General features: G+C 44.0%; 1 protein-coding gene across 8 annotated transcripts in view; it reads right to left on the bottom strand.

Moving 5' to 3' along the window:
• KANK1 (KN motif and ankyrin repeat domains 1) overlaps positions 1 to 23,353 on the bottom strand; it is a 203,184-nt gene that overhangs the window by 61,351 nt on the left and 118,480 nt on the right. For 6 of the 8 annotated variants that reach the window (XM_035029114.1, XM_035029115.1, XM_035029108.1 and 3 more), the window contains exon 3: positions 2,546 to 2,665. In XM_035029114.1, coding sequence (XP_034885005.1) covers positions 2,546 to 2,582 — 37 coding nt within the window. In that variant the 5' untranslated portion in view covers positions 2,583 to 2,665. Of the gene's footprint in view, positions 1 to 2,545; positions 2,666 to 16,062; positions 16,115 to 18,132; positions 18,239 to 23,353 lie in introns of those variants that run through there. The other 2 variants (XM_035029112.1, XM_035029113.1) reach the window with 2 other exon arrangements.

Below are 23,353 nucleotides of genomic sequence, written 5' to 3'. Positions count from 1 at the left end.
GGAAATACAGTTTAAAAAAGTATATTTAATATTATACTTTATCTTTGAAAAATGAAAAAAAATATACAATTTACTCCACATTAAAAACTTTACTGAACTACCGAAATTATTTCTTTTTCTCACCGGAAGGATCAGTAACCAGCCCTCATTTGCTGCCATAAAGTCCTTTTTATCGCATCTTAATCTGCAGCCTATAAATGTTCATATGTTAATTACATTTTGAAACAGTGTATTTATAACCAGCATATACTTTTGCATTGTTCGAGTATTTTTTTTTAACAGTGGGCAGCTATTTCTTTTGTAATATAGAGTAGGAAAAGAAAAGGTAAAATCATGATTTTTATAAGCACATCATCTCAACTGTGTGAAATATACAAAATTTAAAGAAAACATGGAAAATAAGCAGAACATGTATTTCTGGGTTGTAGTATTATCAGGAATTCCTGCTGTATTTTTTAAGAAAATATTAAACTTTTATATTTTAAAATTTTCTAAAATGAGCATTGTATATATGTATATATATACATGCATATATGTGTGTGTGTGAGAGCATAACTAAAATAATTGTGTCTGGCTGAGCCTCTAATCAGATTGCTTGTAGAGGTCATGGCCACTAGAATAAACAGTACTGTCCCTTGCCTGGTCCCAACACCTATCTGCAGTAACCATTTATCCCCAGACACCCCAGAAGTCACTAATTAGAGAGCTTCCCTTTGCTTCCAAACTCAGTGCACAGACCTGTTAGGCAGTGGGGAAAGGTTATAGCTGGGTCATCAGACTTTAGGAGCAAAGGGGAAAGGGACACTCTAGGACGAGTCAAGTTGAAAAGGAATGGAGGGCAAACGAGGTAGGTATCTAAACCCTCGGAGAAAGGAATGTGCCAGAGATACCAGAGGGTCAAGATCTGGAGGCACCAACAACCCCAGACCCCCCTTCCTCTGAATGTGAACACAGGTAAGGGCAGGAATGGGATGGGAGAGGATAGCAGCACGGGGGGCTGAAACTCACCCACAACACTCAAGAAATTTCACAATGCTTCAATTTCCTCCTTTATCAAATATTTTACCAGAGAAACAAGGAATAATCCTGATTTCTCTTCCTTAGCTGAGTGCCCGAGTTTCTCTGCCATCACATAGGGATGGTGGTGGTGGTGAGAACAGCATAATCTCATAGGATTACTGTGAGGATTAAGCATGATGATGCAGGCAAAGCATCCGGGCCACTGCAGGACACAGTAAGCACTCATGACGTGTTAGCTTTTGTCGTTCATATTGTCTTAGTGACAGCAGTCCCGAGCAGAATCTACAAAAGCCCCGAGAAGCTGGGCAGTAGAAAGGGCAAGCAAAAGAATAAACAGAGAAAGAGACCAGTTGTCCCGGAATAAGCTGCCGAGTTGGGTTGGGTTGGGTTGGTTTGGGTTTGGTCTGGGGCAAGCTACAGCGTTCTTGCCAGAAGGGATGCTTGCAGCTGGGATTGCTGGGACAGAAAGTCACATGTGGGCTGAGTATGCCCACTCCAGAGGGCTCCTCCTATTCCTGGTTTACCAGAGCTTTCCAGCTTACAGGGTGCTTGTAAGTCCACTTCTGGTCCTCACATGGGTCCTAACCCTGCAGGTAGATGTATTTACTGATGTTTTACACATGGAGAAAGAGCCCTGCCCCATATCCCATGGTTAGTGCTGGATATGGGACTCTAATTCAGGGCTCCTGATTCCAACTCCCCATTCTTCCCATTAGCCAGAGGAGCAGAGCCAGGACTGGGTTCAGACATCACACCAAGTGCTCCCCACACACAATCCCTACTCTCATACACTCTGCTCTTTGGCAGATCATTCAAGAGTGGAATGACCACCTGGCGTACCGTATTGGACAGGTGGTCACCTGCTGTCTTACGCTGTCTCTTGGGAGACTTTTCTCTGTGTTTGTTCTATAAATTTTCCCAAATCTTATATAAGCAATATTGGACGAGATATGCAAACTACATAGATCTCTAATGTAACTGGAGTAGGACTGAGAATGCAAGTCTTCATGATTCATGATACGGCTTGTCGCATATTCCTCTCCGGGAAAGTCACTTCAAATAGTATGCTCTTCTCTAGCCCCTCTTTCTCTTTGTGTAGCAACATGAAACGAAAGATGCCTGGGAGTGGATACTAGGAATTGGCCTGAAGCACCTAGACTCACTTCCCTCTCTCGTTGCTCAATCCCTCATAAAGAAGTCCGAGAGGAGTGCACATTACACTTGGATCAGCATTCAGGATTTTACATTTATCTTTCACCACTTCAACAGAATTGACTCGGCTGATAATTTACCTAAATGATTCCTGTACATAAAGACTCTACAGATGAAAGCGAATTCTCGACGAGATTAAAAAAAAAAAAAAAGGCAAAAAACCATCCTCATTGGATAGAAAATTTTTTGAAAGCCTAGTTATCTAGGCAACTTGCTAATTAATATCTAGCCATTATTAAAAAAGAAATAAGAAGTCAGCTTAAGCAAAGGCATACACTTACACACACACACACACACTCCAGAGCACAGTTACCTGATGCACAGCCGTTAACCTTTGTGGTGTGAGCCATGCTGGCTGGAATCCAATGACAGATCCAGAAAGGAGTGAGGAGTCATGCAAATTTTATGCATCAAGTTCCCAAATGCATTCAACCTGAAACAATAAAGAGAGCCCCATCAAAATGGATCATTTACAAATATGTACAACACTAAATCTTAGACGTCTGCTTGCAAAGATGGCTGCTCATGGACGGCGCCAATCCGGGTGAGGGTGAGGCAGCCCGTGGACGGCGGTGACAGCTGCCTGGCCCCCACAGATGTGCCCGGGGACGGGCACCGAGAGCAGGTCTCCAGACACGGTACTCTTCCAGGAGATAAAACCGGTTCTCTAGAAACGTGGCTGTTTTTAGGAAGGTGGACTTCAAACGCCAACGGCCTCCTAACGGGTATCGCTCTATAGCCCATCACCAACCATTTTTGGTTCTTACACGTAAGCCTCTTTTGCAAAGGTTGGCTCAACACTTTCGTTCACTCAATTGCACTTTTAGAGTAGTTGTTGTTCTTATACCAAGCGCTCACATTTTTAAAGCATTCATTCATGGGAACCCTTCTGAGGTATCTCAAAGCCTTTCACCTACCTGGTCTTTTAAAACATAAATGTGATCCGGTCAGCTCCTCTCTTAAAAAGTCTTCCATATCTCCCACTGTCCTATCAGATAACCTTCACATGACATAGTGTGGCACACGGCTTGGAAACATTAGGGTTCACGTTGGGCACCCTATTTCTTACTTTATATGAATCCTCTATTTAAAATTTAACTGAGGGGCGCCTGGGTGGCTCAGTGGGTTAAGCATCCGACTCTTGACTTCGGCTCAGGTCATGATCTCAGGGTCGTGGAATCGAGCCCCATGTGGGGCTCCGTGCTGGGTGTGGAGCCTGCATAAGATACTCTCTCCCTCTGCCCCTCCCTGCTCCCTCTCTAAAAAAACAAAAAAAAATGAAAGTTAACTGCGATTACTACCATAAGATGTATTATAATCACAAAACTGAGAACAAAAAAGAAACAAGAACGGGAAAGGAACCCTGCTCCAACCTTGCTTTTTCAAAATACCTTTTGAAAAATGCTGGCAAAGAAAGCAAACAATGGTACAGATGGAAGTATTCCGTTTCCACTGTGCCCGGATCCTAACTCTAGACCCACAAAACCTGAAGAAATTGATCTAATGAATTCCAAGTTGAGAATTCAAGCATGAATTCGGAAACCCACAATGACCTTCCAATAGGAGAACGCCAACATAACAAACACATCCATATACACTGGGTTCTCATGCAGCCACTGAAGTCATTTAAGAGCTTTTAATAATGTAGCAAAATACTCAACGGACATCAATAAGTACTGTATTCTGTCATAAACCTAATTTTGTTAAAAATATGGATGTACATATTTATACATTTATTTAAAACCATGAGAAGGAAATACACCAAAATGTTTCTTACGGTTGCCCCTGGGTGATGACATTAGGAATGAGTTTAGCTCCTTTATTACTTTTGTAATAGTAACTGTTTTCTTAAAAAAAAAAAAAAAAAAAAAAATTAGAGACTTCCTGTGTCTGGTTTTATTTGCTTTAAAACGCTCGGGAGGAAGAAAAGAGAGTTTTCCAAATGCTATGCAGAAGGAACCGAACAGGCCATAGTCACGGAGATGATAAGGAGTGAGAAAGACAAGTAAATAAGAGGAGGGCAGAGGATATGGCTGATCTCTGTGATCACACAGGGTGAGCATTTCTCGCTGCGGAGCTAGTGAACTTTTCTTCGCTGCCTGAATGAGCCTGAGCTATAGTTCAAAAGCTAACGACACCGTTCCCTTGCTTGGCTTCTCCAGCTCTGGTGAGTACCATTCAGCCCACCTGCAGAGACCTGATTCTCAGCCTTCCGCGCGTGAGGCCTCCGGGCTCCCTGCTGGTCCCCATTTTTGGTCTGGCAGCACACCAGGAGGACAGGATGGCTCTAATCTGTCTGCCTATGTGGCAATCACCTGCCCTGTTGCAAACAGGCACTGGTTCAGGTCCATGGCATTGAGCTTGGAAAGCAGTAACCTCTGTGCAAGCAGAGCTGGCTCACTCAAATGGCAGGCTTTAGGGATCAAGTGAGCATTACCTTTAAGAATAGGAATGACTTTCTCCCACTCCCCCTGCTTGTGTTCCCTCTCTCGCTGTGTCTCTCTCTGTCAAATAAATAAATAAAATTAAAAAAAAAAAGTTAAAAAAAAAAAAAGGGGCGCCTGGGTGGCTCAGTCGTTAAGCGTCTGCCTTTGGCTCAGGTCATGATCCCAGGGTCCTGGGATCGAGTCCCACATCGGGCTCCCTGCTCGGCGGGAAGCCTGCTTCTCCCTCTCCCACTCCCCCTGCTGGTGTTCCCTCTCTCGCTATGTCTCTCTCTGTCAAATAAATAAATAAAATTAAAAAAAAAAAAGTTTTAAGAATAGGAATGACTACACATGCCTGGCAAATGCAGCTTTGTTAAAAAAAAAAAATATATATATATATATGTGTGTGTATATATATATATATTTGGACTGGACTATATATATATTCTGGGAGGACAGAAGGAGGAGGAGAGGGAGCAGGGAGATAAGGGGGCAGAGGAGAGAAGCCCAGCTTCTGGAATTCTTCAACTCATTATACTTCTAAAAGTCAACAAAAACAAAACCTAAGCAAAACCCTGATCCCTGGCCCCTTTCTAGACCTAAGCGCTTGTGCTCTTGCTTCATAACGGCTTGTAAATACCACCACTTAAACTCTTGAGGGCAAACAGAAGGCAAGAAGAAACAGGCTGCGTGTATTACATGTGCGTGAAATATGCATCAAGGTATTTGGATGGAGATATGCCCAGAATCTTCTGAGTCAAGCTTCCTCCACTTTGGTCCAAGGTCCTCTCCTGTTAGTGAACCTCGTCCCCCTGGCAGAAGATTTCTACGTCAGATCCAAATTGGTCTCTCCCACCCTCCCTCAAACTGAACAATAAAATCAAAATGAGGAGGAAGCCCCAAAATTAGGAACTAGAAGCATACTGCTGGTAGAAACAATATGACGTGGCTGTCACCGGGCGTGGATCCTGGTGGCATCTGCAGAAAAACTACACTTTTATATTGTGTATTGATTTTCCCCAGTTACTGTTCATGCCTGACAGGAGGCCTCAAACTGTGAGGCCTTAGTCTTCTTAATGATATGCAGATTCTTCAGTCAGTGCATTATATAAACCAGAAAAGGTCTGGCCACAATCCGTTCTCTGTTACAGATCAATAAACTGCTTCTTTTCTTCCCCGGAGAAGTCTGCAAACAGTAAATCTTAAGTGGTACGATGTGGCTTAGTTCTGCTAAGAAAAAGCACTTCTTTGAAAGGCTTTAGGGAAAGACATCAATACAGAAAATAATTTGTCTTCTTCTCTGTGATTTCAAGAGACTAATCTGAAGAGCATTTTTAGTAGCTCCCCTGGTATAATGCAGAGAATACTACAGACATGGCATGAATTTACCCCATAAATAGTTTATATTATGAGCTTACCACGAAGCAAATGTGAACAACAGCTCGCTAGGTCTTTTCTAAGAACACATTAATGAAAACAGATGAAACTGAGATCTGATATATACTCTAGGCTGGTACTACCAACCACCCAAATGCCGCTGTCTTGGTTGGAGGCCAGATAATGATGATGAGGGCAATGCTGAGGACCATGCAGATGACAGCTGGTATTTATCGAGCTCTTAACTACTCTCAGTTATTGAGATATAAATAGCATCTACTCTACGGTGCACCATTTAAAGTATCACTGATTAAGAAAGGTGCTGTTCATTAAATGGCCGTAAGATGTTTATTAAACATTAATTGTAAGACATAGCCTCATTTCAGAAGTGTTTAAAATGTGAAAAAATGGGGGTGCCGGGGTGGCTCAGGCGTTAAGCGTCTGCCTTCGGCTCAGGTCAGGATCCCAGGGTCCTGGGATCGAGCCCCACATCGGGCTCCCTGCTCCGCGGGAAGCCTGCTTCTCCCTCTCCCACTCCCCCTGCTTGTGTTCCCTCTCCCACTGCCTCTCTCTCTGTCAAATAAATAAGTAAATAAGTAAATAAATAAAAATCTTAAAAAAAATAAAATGTGAACAATGTGCATCTCAGAATTTGTAAAATTATGTTACATTCAAGGCACTTGTTAAAAACACCTAGCAGTCATCACCTTATTCAAACCTCACAATGACCCTGTGAAGTACTGAAAATTCTCTCTCCCCATTTTATAAAAAGGAAACCAAGGCACGGGGAGGTGAGAACATGCCTGGCTCAGAGAGCCAGGAAGTGAGAGAGCTAAGTCCAGAGGTAAGCCATCCAACCCCTGGGGCTGCATGCACTACCGCTTTAATAAGTCAGAATTTATGCCCATAAATAAGAGGAACCTTTCAAGGAGGTCACCCGGGGGATGTATCTGCTTATTGCTAGGATGCTTTTTGCTCAAATTCCTTTTAGACAGAAAGTTATGCTTCAGAACTTGAGGGAATATTGTTTTTGGAGCGATTGTATTTCCCGTCTTATTCCTTGAGATGACGTGTATACGAGCTTGAGGAGGGACTTGGGTGACACACAGGAAATGTCTCAGTACGCGCCCATCACACTCTCCTCGAGACTCCACAGGACACCAGTCTGCCTGGCTCACCACCTCGTGCCTTAGCCTTTGCTATGGGTGTCATCTGACTCTTTCCAAAAATTAAGTACTTTCTCAACCCAGCAACATTCTCCGCCATTGAAGATAGGTGGGAGGCTCCCAACGGAATCATAGGAATTTCAAAAATGGACAGAAGGAGGGCAGTCACGTTGGAATGAAGAACCTCGAGGCTCAAATGACAACTGGGAAAGGTGAAATCATGGTTTGGATGCCCAGGTTCTGGAATCTCTTTCACGACTTGTCATCAGGAGTTTTTCTTTTGCTTCACAAAATTAGAAACATGAACAGGTGTTCCTAAAATCTGGAAAAGAGAGAATCTGAAAAGATAATCACTCACTATCTCTCAGGGGCTAATGTGGCACCATTACCACCTGAGGCGATTTCTTTTTCTTTTCTCTTTGATGTGTCTATTTTTATGACCTTCACATGTTTTAAAGACCTGCAACTCTGAGCATCTGTGCCAGCCACTATTTTTTCTTTGTATGTATATTTTATTTTTATTTTATTATATTCAGTTAGCCACTGTATAGTACATCATTAGTTTCAGATGTAGTGTTCAATGATTCATTAGTTGTGTATAACGCCCAGTGCTCATCACAACACGTGCCCTCCTTAATACCCGTCACGCTGTTACCCCTTCCCCCCACCCCTTCCCTTCTGAAACCCTCAGTTTGTTTCCTGGGGTCCATAGTCTCTCATGGTTTGTCTCCCTCTCTGATTTCTCCCCCTTCAGTTTTCCCTCCCTTCCCCTATGGTCTTCCGTGCTATTGCTTATGTTCCACATCTGAGTGAAACCATATGATAACTGACTTTCTCTGCTTGACTTATTTCACTTAGCATAATCTCCTCCAGTCCCATCCATGTTGATGTAAAAGTTGGGTATTCATCCTTTCTGATGGCTGAGGAATATTCCATTGTATACATGGACCACATCTTCTTTATCCATTCATCTGTTGAAGGGCATCTTGGCTCCTTCCACAGTTTGGCTATTGTGGAGTTTGCTGCTATGAACATTGGAGTGCAGGTGCCCCTTATTTTCACTACATCTGTATCTTTGGGGTAAATACCTAGTAGTGCAGTTGCTGGGTCATATGGTAGCTCTATTTTCAACTTTTTGAGGAACCTCCATACTGTTTTCCAGAGTGGCTGTGCCAGCTTGCATTCCCACCAACAGTGTAGGAGGGTTCCCCTTTCTCCACAGCCTCTCCAACATTTGTTGTTTCCTGTTTTGTTAATTTTTGCCATTCTAACTGGTGTAAGGTGGTATCTCATTGTGGTTTTGATTTGAATTTCCCTGACGGGTAATGATCATGAACATTTTTTCATGTGTCTGTTAGCCATTTGGATGTCTTCTTTGGAGAAGTATCTGTTCATGTCTTCTGCCCATTTTTTTGATTGGATTATTTGTTTTTTGGGTGTTGAGTTTGAGAAGTTCTTTATAGATCTTGGAAAGCAGCCCTTTATCTGTGATGTCATTTACAAATATCTTCTCCCATTCCGTGGGTTGCCTCTTTGTTTTCTTGACTGTTCCCTTTGCCAGCCACCATTTTGTTTCTGCTTGGAGACATAAGATAAACTAAAGCACTGTACCCTTCCCAAAAGTTCGCACACTAGTGCTGAAAGTGGGCAGGCACGTAATCAAAGGAGAAAGCACTACAACAGCTGTGTATGCACAGTTGATTCTACTCCATAGCAAGGTGCCCTTGCTTTGCCCCAAAAGGCTGCGAGTGGCCGAAAAATGTATTTATAAGAGACCACTTGGCCTGAGTCTGAAAGGATGAATGAGTGTTTTCCAGGGTGAGAAAGAGGGAAGGGCATTCTAGACAGAAGGAACAATATATGCAAAGTCAAGAGATAAGAAAGTGCATGGCGGGGGATGCCTGGGTGGCTCAGTTGGTTAGAGCGACTGCCTTCGGCTCAGGCCATGATCCTGGAGTCCCTGGATCGAGTCCTGCATCTGGCTCCCTGCTCGGCAGGGAGTCTGCTTCTCCCTCTGACCCTCCCCCCTCTCATGTGCGCTCTCTCTCTCATTCTTTCTGTCTCAAATAAATAAATAAAATCTTTAAAAAAAAAAAAAAAAAGAAAGTGCATGGCGGGGCACGCGGCTGGCTCCACTGTCAGAGCATGTATGGGACTCTTGATGTCGAGGTTGTGAGTTTGAGCCTCATGTTGGGTGTAGAGATTGCTTTAAGAAAAAAAATCGTAAAAAAAAAAAGGGGGGGGACACCTGGGTGGTTCAGTCAGTTAAGCATCCGACTCTTGATTCTGGCTCAGGTCATGATCTGGGGGTCGTGGGATCGAGCCCTACATTGGGCTCTGAACTCAGTGGGAAGTCTGCTTTAGGGCTCTTGCTCTCCCTCCGCCCCTCTCCACTCCCCCCAAAAATAAATACATAAATCTTAAAAAAAAAAAAAGAAAGAAAGAAAGAAAGAAAAAGAAAGTGGATGGCAAGCAGAGCTGTGGCTAGAAAACCAGGTGCTTACACGGGGGCTTAGCTGTAAACGAAGTGAACCGCCTAGTCGAGAAAGAGGACCAACGCCTGAGTGCTAAAGAGAAAACTGAAGAGAACAGAGTCTGCAAAAGCCAAACTGGAAACACACACACACATACACACAGACACAAATACCTTTACCCTAACGAAACGTGCAAAGCTCATTTATTTCTTTAAATAAGTCAAGTCTTTCAAACACTCATCCAAAAACCTATCTAACTTATTATACACCATCTATGATTGCCCAGATAGTTCTGTCCAGAGTTTAATTAAAAGTAACTTAATTAAAAGTATGTTTGAGTGCAAACTTTGGCCACAATTCATCATCAGATTATCTTCCAGTGATTTCTAATATTGGCTCCCACCACAGGAACCGTGGCAATAATGTTAACTACCTATTGGTTATTTTCCAACCAAATTACCTAATTATGACCCAGACCCATTTACCCTTCTCAAATACAGCAGATCATTTTCTTGGTATGGGTGGGGTAGAGGTGGAAGAAAATCTCCATTATCAATCAAGATCTAAGTCAGAATCCTACCTGGACACTAGCTTCATTTATAATGTAGAAAAACAAATGGTTTTTGCCCATTAGAAAAATTTTTTTTGCCATTTGTTCAAATAGTTACATTTACAACTTATTCCTTGGGGTAACATTTAAGAGGCGAGAAGAAGTTTCTATAGCACAGGAACAAGTTAAAATGAAGACACTAAAAAGAAAATAGGAAAGAAACCACAGTAAATGAATTCATTTATTCATTTAACAAGTAAGGGCCTGTATGTAATGTGCCAGGCACTGTTTCTGGTACGGAGGATTCAGCAATGAACAGAGTAGATGCTTACCTCCCCCCATGCCCCCAGTAGTCTAAAACTAGACATCTGTGCTTTGGGCTGAAAGATAATTTAGGTCTCACAGTATGTGGAACAGATTAGCTCTACTAAAAGCCAATTCCTCCCTCCTCTTTTCTGCCTTATGAAAAGAGCTCCCATGTTAAGATCCCGAAGTGGGCATGGGCGTGTCTAGCCCTCCCACAGACCCTCCCTGCCCATCCACGTCCACTCTACATCATGAAAGTGCTTTGGGATCTTTCCAAGAGTGTGCATAAGGACAATCTTACTAACCAACAGGTTCAAACCACCACCTCAGAGCCTGCAAACACTTGTGGAACCTGACACTGGCTCTGTCCCAGCTGGGTTGCTGGAATTCACACAGCTTCCTGATCACTTAAAGAAAAGGCTGTTGGTAAATGCTCTTTCCAGGAAATGTTCAGTGAGGAGGGTTTATCAGATCGTAACAACCTAGGCGGAAAACTGGCTGTTTTCCTCTGCAACAAAGAGGGCAATGAAAGGGAAGATAAATGAAAATTAGATTTATCAAAAAAAAATTTTTTTTAAGCTTACCACCTTTAAGTTTCTTGTTGACTTCAGAAGAAACTACTTTTATGACTCAGCATAGGCCACATGAAATAGTAGGTCCTGATTTGCTTTGGTTCATCTCTAAAGGGTTGAAGGAAGAGACCACAGCAGAAACCTAACCCTATCATTTACAAGTCCGTCCTCGTTAGTGACGTCTTGCTCTTCGAAAGCATCCCTACTGCTAGTTGTTTACGAGTTAAAATGTCAGTGCTTTAGCCTCTTCAAATATTAAAGAACCCAAATGTAACAGCCATAGTTGTTAAGAGAATTAGTTTACTGTAGTGTGAAAGGCTTTTGCTCATTTCCTATTTTAATTATTTAAAATGTGAAGTTCTCATTTATTTACTGAGGTAGCAGACATTTTCCCTCTAATTCTTCTGGGATTCGATCCTTATAGGATATATTCTCCGTGATTACTCTTAAAGTGATCAATGCTATTCAATGACAAGTTCAAAGGTGCCTGGGATGGTCATTAAGTAAAAGAGAATCATAACACATCCTCAGGTTCTTCATCTTCAAGCAGAGGTTCTCAAAGTGTGGTTCCCTGACAGCACCATTAGCACTCATCTTCTGGGAACTTCTTAGAAATGCAAATTCTCAGGCCATCCCGACCTAGTGAATCTGGAACTCTAGGGGTCTGCAGGTGCCTCTGATGCAGGCCAAAGGTTCTCAAAACCACTACTTTAAAAGATGGGTTAGGGGCGCCTGGGTGGCTCAGTTGGTTAAGCGACTGCCTTCGGCTCAGGTCATGATCCTGGAGTCCCGGGATCGAGTCCCACATCAGGCTCCCTGCTCAGCGGGGGGTCTGCTTCTCCCTCTGACCCTCTTACCTCTCGTGCTCTCTGTCTCTCATTCTCTCTCTCTCTCAAATAAATAAATAAAATCTTTAAAAAAAAAAAAAAGATGGGTTAAATGAGAAAAAACTAAGTCTTAAGGCTCCAAGAGCCAGGAATGACCACTGATTTTAAGAAAATGGTACCCGGTGCTTTAGACAATGTCCCCCAAGAGGCTTGACTTTTTGCCATTCATTTACTCAAAACATGTTGATTGGGCACTCAGCCTGAAAGAGGCACACTTGTAGAACTTGAATGGTAAACAAGAGACTCAGTTTCTGCCTTCTTGGGGCTTAGAGGCAGGAATTTCACACATATTGACACACACACAACAGCAAATTATTAACACATTATGCTAAATGCCACAAGGGAGGGAAAAAAATAGGTGCTGAGAATAATGAAGGCCAGATTTCTTAGTGTTGATGATGAGGATATGGAGATGGATGGGGATGGGTGGCCCTTGCAAGCATCTCTAGGGAAATGACATAGAAGGTGAGACCCGAGGGACAGATAGGGGTTAGCTAGGGGAGTGTGGGGAATAAGGATGGAGCCCAGAAACAGCCTGACATATCAACGCTCCCACAAAGTTTCCACAAGGGCATATAAAACAACCCTACAAGGGAAGAAAGATCTTTTCCAAAAACAAACCAACCAACCTTGACCTTAACGTTTCACCTTATACAAAAATCAGTTCGGAAGGACTCAGAGTCTTGAATGTTCAACAAACCAAAAAACCTAAAACTTTTAGAAGACAACGTCAAAGATCTTCTAGAGCTTGGAGAAGAGTTTAGAGAGGACACGGAAAGATCCTTAAAAGTAAAAACTGGTGAAGTGGTCTTCGTTAAAATTAAAATCCTTTTTTCCTGTAAAAGCCATGGTCCAAAGGCACTGGGGCAGGAAAAAGCTCTATGTGTTTGAGCAACCGAGTTTTATATATAAGGGAGCGAAAGAGCAGAGAGGTGAACAGAGGCTAAATTAGGACATTTGTTGGGCCTTGCTGGATATGGGAAGGGGAAGGGGGTTTATTCTGAGTGCAAAGCCGCTAAACATTTTAATACCAATGTGTAACACAAAATAAATGATCTTACTTTTAAGTATTTTGCTTAGGGGGTGTCTGGGTGGCTCAGTAAGTTGAGTGTCCGACTCTTGGTTTTGGCTGGGGTGGAGGTGTCAGGGTGCTAGGATTGAGCCCTGTATGGACCTCTGTGCTTGGCGTGGAGGTGTGGAATCTGCTTGAGATTTTTCCCCTCTCCATCCCCCTCTGCCCCCCCCCACTTGCTCTCTCCCTAAAATAAATTAAAAAAAATTTTTTAAGTGTTTTGCTTAGGTTTCTTGCCATTTTAAGGAGAGGTAGATTGGGTCTTCTTTACTACTGTTATGGGGAAAAGACACTAGATGCTTCAGGAATGGTTTTTTCAGACTTCACAGAGAATTTCCCCCTAATGATATAACTAGCCCTTTGAGTATACTTTAACTTCTGAAATTTTTACTTTCCACTCTATAACAGAAAGGCACAGCCATGCCAAACAGACATTTCCCATAAGTTCTTGTGTTCTCCTCGGAACCTACAAGTTCCTACTTACTTTAGAGAAACTTAAAAGAAGTTAAGTGGCTAGCCCAGGAGGTACCCTAAATGTTACTCTGTTAACAGTAGAGCAAAATACACCCGCCTGGGTGGTGTAGTCCCTTAAGCATCTGATTTATGATTTTGGCTCAGAGGTCATGGTCTCAGGGTCATAGGATTGAGCCCCTTGTTGGGCTCTGCACTCGGCAGAGAGTGTCCTTGAGATGCTCTCTCCCTCTCCCTCTCCCTCTGCCGCTCCCCGCCCCCCGCGCTCTCTCTCAAATAAATAAACAAATCTTTAAAGATTCTAAAAATGGTTACTGGAAAAGCTGGAACCAAAAATGGAATCCAGAGACCTACAGAGGAAAAACCAGCGTCTGCTGTGCCCCAGCCACTCTCAAATTCAAGTTGCCCTTAATAAGTCATACAAACTGTTCCAGCAGATCTTCAATGTCGCTTTCGGCCATTGAAATAAATCTCACTTAAGCTTTTCCCTTTTTGGTATCGGAGACTCAAAACATTCTCTGCTTTTTGGTCTCAGGCTTTCCTGCTGGGACAAGCACGCCGCTTTCATGACTCTGCAGAAGTTGTGCCCATGTCCGTCTCGCCGTGTGAGGTGCGTAAACACCAGGGTGTGGGGTGGGGGTATTGGCATCTGCCACCGAGATGACTGAAAACGTTTCCCGCCCGCCCGTCATTCCACCGAGGGATGCTTCGGGTAACAGCAGGAGAGTGACAGCCTGACCTAGGACAGGCCACCCCTCGGAGGGAAAGCCTTGTCCGCTGGTCGGCATGGGAAGGGAAGACCCTTGGGGTCATTCCCACCAATTTCAAGTGGTCAGAGGCCACAGACATGTCCTCTCAGGGCCAATTCAAATGCCATCAATCACTCAACACTTCTGCCATGTTCAGCTGGAAGCCGCAACAGGCCTGGGGAAGGCGACTCTGCCACTGGGACTCTAATCCCTTCCTCCGCAGCCCGAACTCCTGCCTCCTCCTTGCCCCACCCCTCCATTCCTTCTTTTATTTTTTTTATTAAAGATTTTATTTATTTATTTGAGAGAGAGAGAATGAGAGACAGAGAGCAGGAGAGGGGGGAGGGTCAGAGGGAGAAGCAGACTCCCTGCCGAGCAGGGAGCCCGATGCGGGACTCGATCCCGGGACTCCAGGATCATGACCTGAGCCGAAGGCAGTCGCTTAACCAACTGAGCCACCCAGGCGCCCCTCCATTCCTTCTTCTAAAAGGCTCTGATGGCAATGTCTCAACTCCACCATGCTTGGAAAAGTGCCAGAGGATGGAACCTGCCAGGGAAGAGGCTTCACCCCTCACCCAGGAGAAAAAGGGTGGGCTTGAGCCAGAAACACAGGCTGACGCCACGTCCCCAGAAGGCCGGCTCCTAGAGCGTGCAATGTGACAGTGGGGCAGGGCCGAAAGCCATCCGCTCCTAAAGTGGGGGCCTTGGGGCTTTACTGAACATTTAGCCCCCTGGGTATCAACACCCAGTGGGCAGGGGCTAAGGCAGTGAGGAAGCAAGAAGGCAAGATCCCCAAGATCCCTTCTCAGAAAGACCGTGCACACGGAGATCCAGACCAAGGAGTGGGGGTGGGGGGGAGAAAGGTCTGTGGGTATCTTTGTAGCGTACTAAAGCAAAATTAATTCACAAACATTTGTGTGAAACCACAGGAAGGGGGCAGGGAGAAGCTACAACAAAAATGTCTAGACATTGAGGGAAGGTAAACATTCATTAATGGCAAAATAGCTATTATTTCTAATTTAATATGTCTAGCATCTCAAGGACATTGTTTTGTTTTATACTGTTTTTAATTTTTTTTTTTAAGATTTTATTTATTCATTTGAGACACAGAGATACAGAGAGAGAGAGAAAGCATGAGCAGGGAGAGAGGCAGAGGGAGAAGTAGGCTCCTCGCTGAGCCAGGAGCCCGATGTGGGCTTCGATGTGGGGTTCGATCCCAGGACCCTAGGATCATGACCTGAGCCGAAGGCAGACGCTTAACCATCTGGGCCACCCAGGCGCCCCTGTTTTTAAAATATATATTAAAAAAAAATAGGGAGAGAGAGAGAGCACAGGCAGGGGGAGGGGCAGAGGGAGGGACAGAATCTTAAGCAATTCCACACCCAACACAGAGCCTGATGCGGGTCTTGATCTCACAACCCTGAGATCATGACCTAAGCCAAAATCAAGAGTCGGATGCTTAACTGACTGAGCCACCCAGGTGCCCCCAAAATATACCTTTTAAATATAAAAATGATGTGTTGATAGGCAGTTACATGTGTTCGTTAAAGCTTCTAAGTCCCTTGCTATTCAAAGTGCAGCCCCCATCCCCCCTAACCAACAGCAGCGGCAGCTGCCGGACTTGTTAAAAAAGCAGAACCGTGGGCCCCACGACAGACCTGCTGAACAGAACCTGCAGCCTAACAAGATGCCCAAGTGATTCGCACACACGGTGAAGTGTGACACGCACTGGGTTAGCCCTATTTTCCCTATCGGGCTTTACGTTTCCTAACAGGCTTACCTTCTATCCTGAGAGAGCCTAAGCAGTGGTTCATGACATTGGCAGAATAGCGGAATTACTGCCCAGGCCCCACCACACACCAGTGAAACTACTCTGCGGGTGGGACCCTGGCATAAAGAAAGCTCCCCCAGGAGATTCCAATGTGCTACGTTGAAAGTCATTGGTCTATTCCAGTGGTTTTCAAAATGGGATCCCTAGGGCGCCTGGGTGGCTCAGTCATTAAGCGTCTGCCTTCGGCTCAGGTCATGATCCCAGGGTCCTGGGGTCGAGCCCCGCATCGGGCTCCCTGCTCGGCAGGAAGCCTGCTTCTCCCTCTCCCACTCCCCCTGCTTGTGTTTCTGCTCTCGCTATCTCTCTCTCTGTCAAATAAATAAATAAAAAATCTTAAAAAAAAAAAATGGGATCCCTGCACGAGCAGCATCACCATCACCAGGGAACTTGCTAGAAATGCATATTTCTCTCCTTCCTTCCCGTCTCTATCTCCCTCTCCCATGCACGCACACTCAATTAGGACTGTGCTTACAGAAAGGGAGCTCACTAAAACCTCAGGAAATTCTCAGAAGGCAGGGGTCCTGGTTTCTCTCTTGCACAACATATTTGGTACCTGAAATAAAAATCTTTGTAAGGATGGCCCAAAGTTCATTTAAAAATTGAGGATGAAGCCAGGAAGATACACTTGTAGAAGCTGACAGAGTCATCGGGTCGAAGCATCCAGGGGATGAGCAGACCACGCTGTAGGGCTTACCCAATTGCAACAGTGTTTCCCCAAATCTGAGAGTACAGCATCCTGAGACTCTCCCTAGAGATTCTGATTCCCTGACCCTGGCACGGTGTGTGAAATGTCTTGTTACAGGAGCAGTTTGGAGAACACAGTGCTTTCTAGGACTCTTATTCCTCACACGTCACTGTTTCTCAAAGTGTGGCCCTGGACCAGTATTGTCACCTGGAGATTTATCGGAAATGCATGTTCTTGGGCCCACCCCGGGCTGCCAAATCCGAAATTTCAAGTGGACCCAGTGGTTGGTGTGTTAACAAGTTCCGCAGCCATTTCCAAAACCACGGCACTGGGCCGTTTTCAAAACTCTTCCATCGTTTAAGTGGAAACTACCTGCTGTTATCCAAACACCTAGTTTTTGGTGAGAAGCACAGAGAAATGTTGGCCTCTTCGTGGGTCGGGGGCCGTGGCTTGTGTCTTTCTTACGGAAGGGATGGTCTTCTTCCAAATAACAGGATGGAGGAACATGCTGAAGACAGTCTTCCGCTGTACTCATGAATTATTCGCACTGGGTAGGAGCAGAGGAGAATTGAACACAATGCCAAAACTAAACCAGCTGTGCCAGTGTGGTGGGATTTTTAAAAAATACCATGAAATTTTACTTGTATTGGAAAGACGATGTTAACAGCAACAGGAAACACAGAAAACACTTAAGGGTCTACTGTGATGAGGTGTGTTGATGATATTCCTAGTTGCTGTCCTTTCTGTTCCCAAACGATTATTTTGTCAAGAAACGTATTCACCACAACGGTATGAAAACTGGTTCATCGTTTCCTTATGTTCAAATGCAAAAGGACTACTTGAAAACTCGAGGAATGCAAGCCAAAGAACATTTCCTACACAATGACAGGTCTCAGAGGTTTCTGAAACTCCCCAAATCAAATGCAAAGTTTTGTGGCTTTTAGCAAACACACACTGTTCAAGGGAGAGCTTTTACTGCCTTCAGTCCATATCCAAAAGAGGTCAGGACTCAAGGAAAGTCAAGAACCTCTGAGTCTCGGGATGCCTGGGTGGCTCAGTCGGTTGAGCCCCTGCCTTTGGCTCAGGTCATGATCCAGGGGTCTTGGGATCGAGTCCTGCATCGGGCTCCCTGCTCGGCGGAGAGTCTGCTTCTCCCTCTGCCTGCTGCTCCCCCCTGCTTGTGCTTTATCTCTCTGACAAATAAATAACATCTTTTTAAACAAAACAAAACAAAAAGAACCTCTGAATTTCAGCCTCTTTCACTGAACACAAATCTGGACCCAAGGCTTAACAATAAAATGTTCTAAGATATGAAAGAAAGTCCATTCCCTTACCTGGAAACCTCTTTTCTGTGGCCTTAAAAGCTGCTCATGAGGACGGGGGCTCATCCACAACAGTGGAGATCGTGATGAGCAAAGTCGCAGCCCAAGACCAGGAGCCTGGAAACCAGGTTCTCATTTCCACGTGGCCTCAAACGACCTCCAGGACTCTGGCAAAGTTACTTAAATGCTGTGGGCCCCCGGTTCTCTAGGGTGGGGGGAGGACAGCCCTGTAATAACAACTCCAGGGCTGACAGACATCCTGTGATTCTGTAATTGGGCTTGTGTCAATCCTAGGCTCCCCTGGGCCGATGTTGCCAAATCAATTCAGACCCCATGGCATGTTGTGCATGGGTCAGCAGGACATAGGTCTTGCCTCCCAGGCCCCCCGCCCCCCGCCACGTCTGGAAGCTCATCCTGGCACAGGGCTGACCACAGATACTGACCACCAGGCAACAGGGAGGAAGTGCTATAAGAGGAGGGTTCTGGATTCTTCTCTAACTCAGCGCTAAAAGGCGCTGCTTCGTCCTACCCCTTCCAAACGAAGGTACCTTTTCTCTTTTGGGGCAACAGTGCACATTTTCAACAATAAAGAAAAGTGTAAGAGAAAAAATGAAAACTCAGCTATAATTCTGGTGGGTAGTGTCCTAATTCTTCCCTGTGCTCACACACATGGGCATACACATTCGTTCCCAAATATGTTACTTTATTTTTCTTTAGTCTCTTCTATTTACTGTGAGTAGCATTTTTTATTAATATGTTACAATCTTTTCATCCTTTCACCCACTGACGTTTCCGCGATGGGACAATTATGAATAAAGCTGCTATGAATATTCTCCCACACATCTTTTTTGTGAACATGTTGTTTACACACTCAGGAATAAAACTGCTGGATCACAGAGAGTGTGTGGTTAACTTTCTAAGAAACACCCCAACTTCTTTCCAAAGTGGTTGCAACATTTTACATTCTCACTGCCAATGTACGCAAGTTCAAGTTGTTGCTCATTGTCACCCATACTAGATACTATCAGCTGGTATTGGTCATCACTGCTGGTGGTTTGACTTGCCCCTGTCTCCCTAATGACCAATGCTATTGAGCATCTTCTCCTGGGCTGAGTGGCCATCACAGACCTTCTTCTGCAACAACTCTGGGCACGTCTTTTCTTCATTTCTTATTAGTTGTTTGTCTTTTTGCTCTTGAATTACAGTAATTCTTTATATAATTGGGTAAGAGTCCTTTTCTGGATTTGTAAGTGTTAAAATATCACAAATATTTCCACCGCAGGCTGTTGCTTGCCTTTTTGTTTTCCTGATGCTGCTTTTTTGAAGAACAGAAGTTTTAAATTTTGGGAAGCCCAGCACACCAGTTGTCTTTTTCTATGGTTAGTGCTAAGAAGTCTTGTGCTAAGAAATCTTGCTTGCTCCTGAGATGCAAAGACATTATTTTCTGTTTTCTTCTAGAAGCTTTAAGGTTTTAGTTTTTTCTGTGCTTCATCTCAAATTAATTTTTGTATATGGTATGAGGCAGGGGTCGAGCTTAATTTTTCTCCATCTGAATAACCAATTGTCTCAGCACCATTACTATAATTCTTTTAACATTTATAGGAGCCATCTTTTTTTTTTTTAATTTAATTTATTTATCTGAGAGAGAGCATGAGCAGGGGGAGGGGCAGAGGGAGAAGCAGTTTCCCTGCTGAGCAGGGAGCTGGACATGGGGCTCAATCCCAGGGTCCCGGGATCATGACCTGAGCTGAAGGCAGACGCTTAACTGACGAGCCACCCAGGAGCCCCTATAAGAGCCATCTTTTAAAGATAACACCTGCATCTTTCCGTTTTAACAGCTGCAGAATGTTCCCTTTCATGCCTGGGCCATATTTTATTTGACTTTCCTTTTTACTGAATATTTAGATTATTTCCAATTTTCTCATATTACAAGTACTCTGGGAACATACTTTTACATTCAGCTTTGTGTACCTGTCCAATAATTCGCTATGGATCAATTCCAAGAAGTAGATTTATGACATGAAAAGACACAGCCTGTGCATTCTGACGGGTAATGCCAGGTCACCCTGCAGAAAGGTGAAACTCTCGCCAAAACCGCATGGAAGGGCCAATGGAACTGTAATCCATGTCTATCTTTGTTGCTTTTAACACAGTAAACACACCATCAAAACAATGCATCCAAAAATCTCTCTGCATACAATATGGTCTTTTAAAAAATTTTTTTATTCTTATGTTAATCCCCATACATTAGCATACAATATGGTCTTACGATGTTTGAATTTAATATGGCCATTTTTGTTGTTCAACGTGGGATTCTGTTTATTCTTCAGCCTTGGTTCAGAGTAAATTATATTTCATAAACTCAATTCCTGTATATAGTATTATATGGGGGTTGGTGTGTAACCAATTGGTCAGAGCAGAGATGGGAATATACTCTAGACTCCTGTCCTAAGACTGAAGAGGTCATTGTGTCAAAAGAACACAGTCAAGTACATACATTTGGATCCTAAGTACCTTCTGGAACAGGCTCCCCTTTATTCTTTCAAAGAGGTATCTCATGCACACACATATACCCCACATAAGCAAATGGATAGGGAAAATGCTGGTAAACTGCAGAAGAAAGTTCTATTGCTGCCACTGTGAGGCCAGATTCCTTAGATTAAGAACACGGAAGAAGAAATTAATACAGCCAACTATGAATTATATAAAAATTTTCTGAAGCTATGAAACCAAGATTTTTTTTTTTCAAGAGAGCCAAGGGGAAAATACGAAATATATATGTATATATATACACACATATATTTATATTAACACACACACATTTTAGAGGTGTCCTTACAGAAATAAAACCACATACTTGAAGTAAAGACATATGAATATATTATATACAACGTCATATGATCATAAAACTCTTGGTTGCCATGGTTTAACAATGTACTCTAAAAACCCTCTGAGTTCAAATCCTGCCTTTGTAGATGAGAACATTTCATGAAATAACAGAGGTTAAGAGGTAGAACAGAGTCCCAGGAACCAGTTAGTGGTGGCCCCGTGTCCTTCCAGGTGAAGAGAGGAAGGCACATAACAGCTTTTTTCCTACGACGGAAGCAGGAGGAAATGGAACTTTCCTCTCTGAATGTCCTCTAAGTTCCTATTTATTTTCTTACACTTCTGCCCCCCTCTCCTTCCCTCCTAGCGCTTAACTGCTGCACAAAGAGCCAGTTCCTGGAATTCCAAGTCCACGAAATGTGTATTTCTTGATTCTTTTCATTGGCAGGAACACGGGGCCTCTGTAGAGAATGCTGGAAGATTTTGGAAGAGACTGGGAGCCAGAGTTAAGCCCTAACTGGACAGTTCTTCTCGTTTGAGCCTCGGCGAGGCAGCTCCTCCCAGTACAGGGTCCCCTCTGTGTCACCCTCACTTGCGTGCGGGACAACAGTGACATCCAGAGTCAGAGCCCGCTGAAGCACCCTGTCCTGACAAGCGGCTAGTCAGCAACACCAGCACCCCTCAGAGCTGGTCACAAATGCAGCAAGTGGCCCCCACCCCAGCCCCAGGACATCAGAATCAGCATTTCAACAACTGCCCACCAAAAAGTGCGAGAAAGCCCGCTGGTTTCACAGAGATCTCTACACCACGTTCGCATCTCTGCGAAGTCTGTGCTCTGGGGAGAGCACTGAATTGACCCGTTCCATCGATTTTTCTTTATTTTCTGACCTTCTGCTTTCACTTTGCAAGACTTAATTCCTACATATTTCTTTAGGGCCCGTGAGCGCAGAGGCCAACCCCAGAACTCCCACACTGGCTGTGGACAGAGAAAGGCAGTTACGCGTTTGCTTTCAACCAACCATGACTTGCACTGAACTTTTTGCCTACTGCTCTGCTTATGAGAATATTGGGATTGCGGATGCTAAAATAGTACAGTATCCTCTTGACCTTTTCACAAATTCCACACTAATGCTGGCGGGAAGGGACCATTTTGTGGTTCTACTGGGGCCTGCAAGGGGACACAGAAAGTGGTAGCCTCCTCCTTGCACGATTTTCCCTTTAAGCTCCTGTCTCTTTCAGTCCCACCTTCTCATTGAAGAGAGGAGGAGGATGTGGTGAAGAAGCTGTCTTGTACATGAACAGACATTTTTCCAAAGAAGACATCCAAATGGCCAATAGACACATGAAAAAGTGCTCAATATCGCTCAGCATCAGGGAAATCCAAATCAAAACCTCAATGAGATACCACCTCACACCAGTCAGAATGGCTAAAATTAACAAGTCAGGAAATGACAGATGTTGGCGGGGATGCGGAGAAAGGGGAACCCTCCTACCCTGTTGGTGGGAATGCAAGCTGGTGCAGCCACTCTGGAAGACAGTATGGAGGTTCCTCAAAAAGTTGAAAATAGAGCTACCCTACAATCCAGCAATTGCACTACTGGGTATTTACCCCAAAGATACAAATGTAGGGATCTGAAGGGGTACATGCATGCATATGTTTATAGCAGCAATGTCCACAAAAGCCAAATTATGGAAAGAGCCAAGATGTCCATCGACAGATGAATGGATAAAGAAGAGGTGGTATATATATACAATGGAATATTATGCAGCCATCAAAAGGAATGAGATCTTGCCATTTGCAACGACGTGGATGGAACTGGAGGGTATTATGTTGAGTGAAATAAGTCAAACAGAGAAAGACATGTATCATATGACCTCACTGATATGAGGAATTCTTAATCTCAGGAAACAAACTGAGGGTTGCTGGAGTGGTGGGAGGTGGGAGGGATGGGGTGGCTGGGTGATAGACACTGGGGAGGATATGTGCTCTGGTAAGCGCTGTGAACTGTGCAAGACTGTTGAATCTCAGATCTGTACCTCTGAAACAAATAATGCAATATATGTTAAGAAAAAAAAAAGAAGAAGAAGAAGAAGGTAGCGGGAGGGGAAGAGTGAAGCGGGGGAAATCGGAGGGGTAGACGAACCATGAGAGACGGTGGACTCTGAAAAACAAACAGGGTTCTAGAGGGGAGGGGGGTGGGAGGATGGGTTAGCCTGTGGTGGGTATTGAGGAGGGCACTTTCTGCATGGAGCACTGGGTGTTGTGCACCAACAATGAATCATGGAACACTTCATCTAAAGCTAATGATGTAATGTATGGGGATTAACATAAGAATAAAAAAATAAAAATAAAATAAATAAATAAATAAATAAATAAATAAATAAATAAATAAATAAAAAAGCTGTC

This window comes from Mirounga leonina, unplaced genomic scaffold, assembly GCF_011800145.1.
Source record: "Mirounga leonina isolate KUSES-001 unplaced genomic scaffold, KU_Mleo_1.0 Mir_224, whole genome shotgun sequence".
NCBI classification, from domain to species: domain Eukaryota; kingdom Metazoa; phylum Chordata; class Mammalia; order Carnivora; family Phocidae; genus Mirounga; species Mirounga leonina.
The sequence above is the reverse complement of the archived record's forward strand: the minus strand, read 5'-3'. Positions and strand labels throughout refer to the sequence as shown.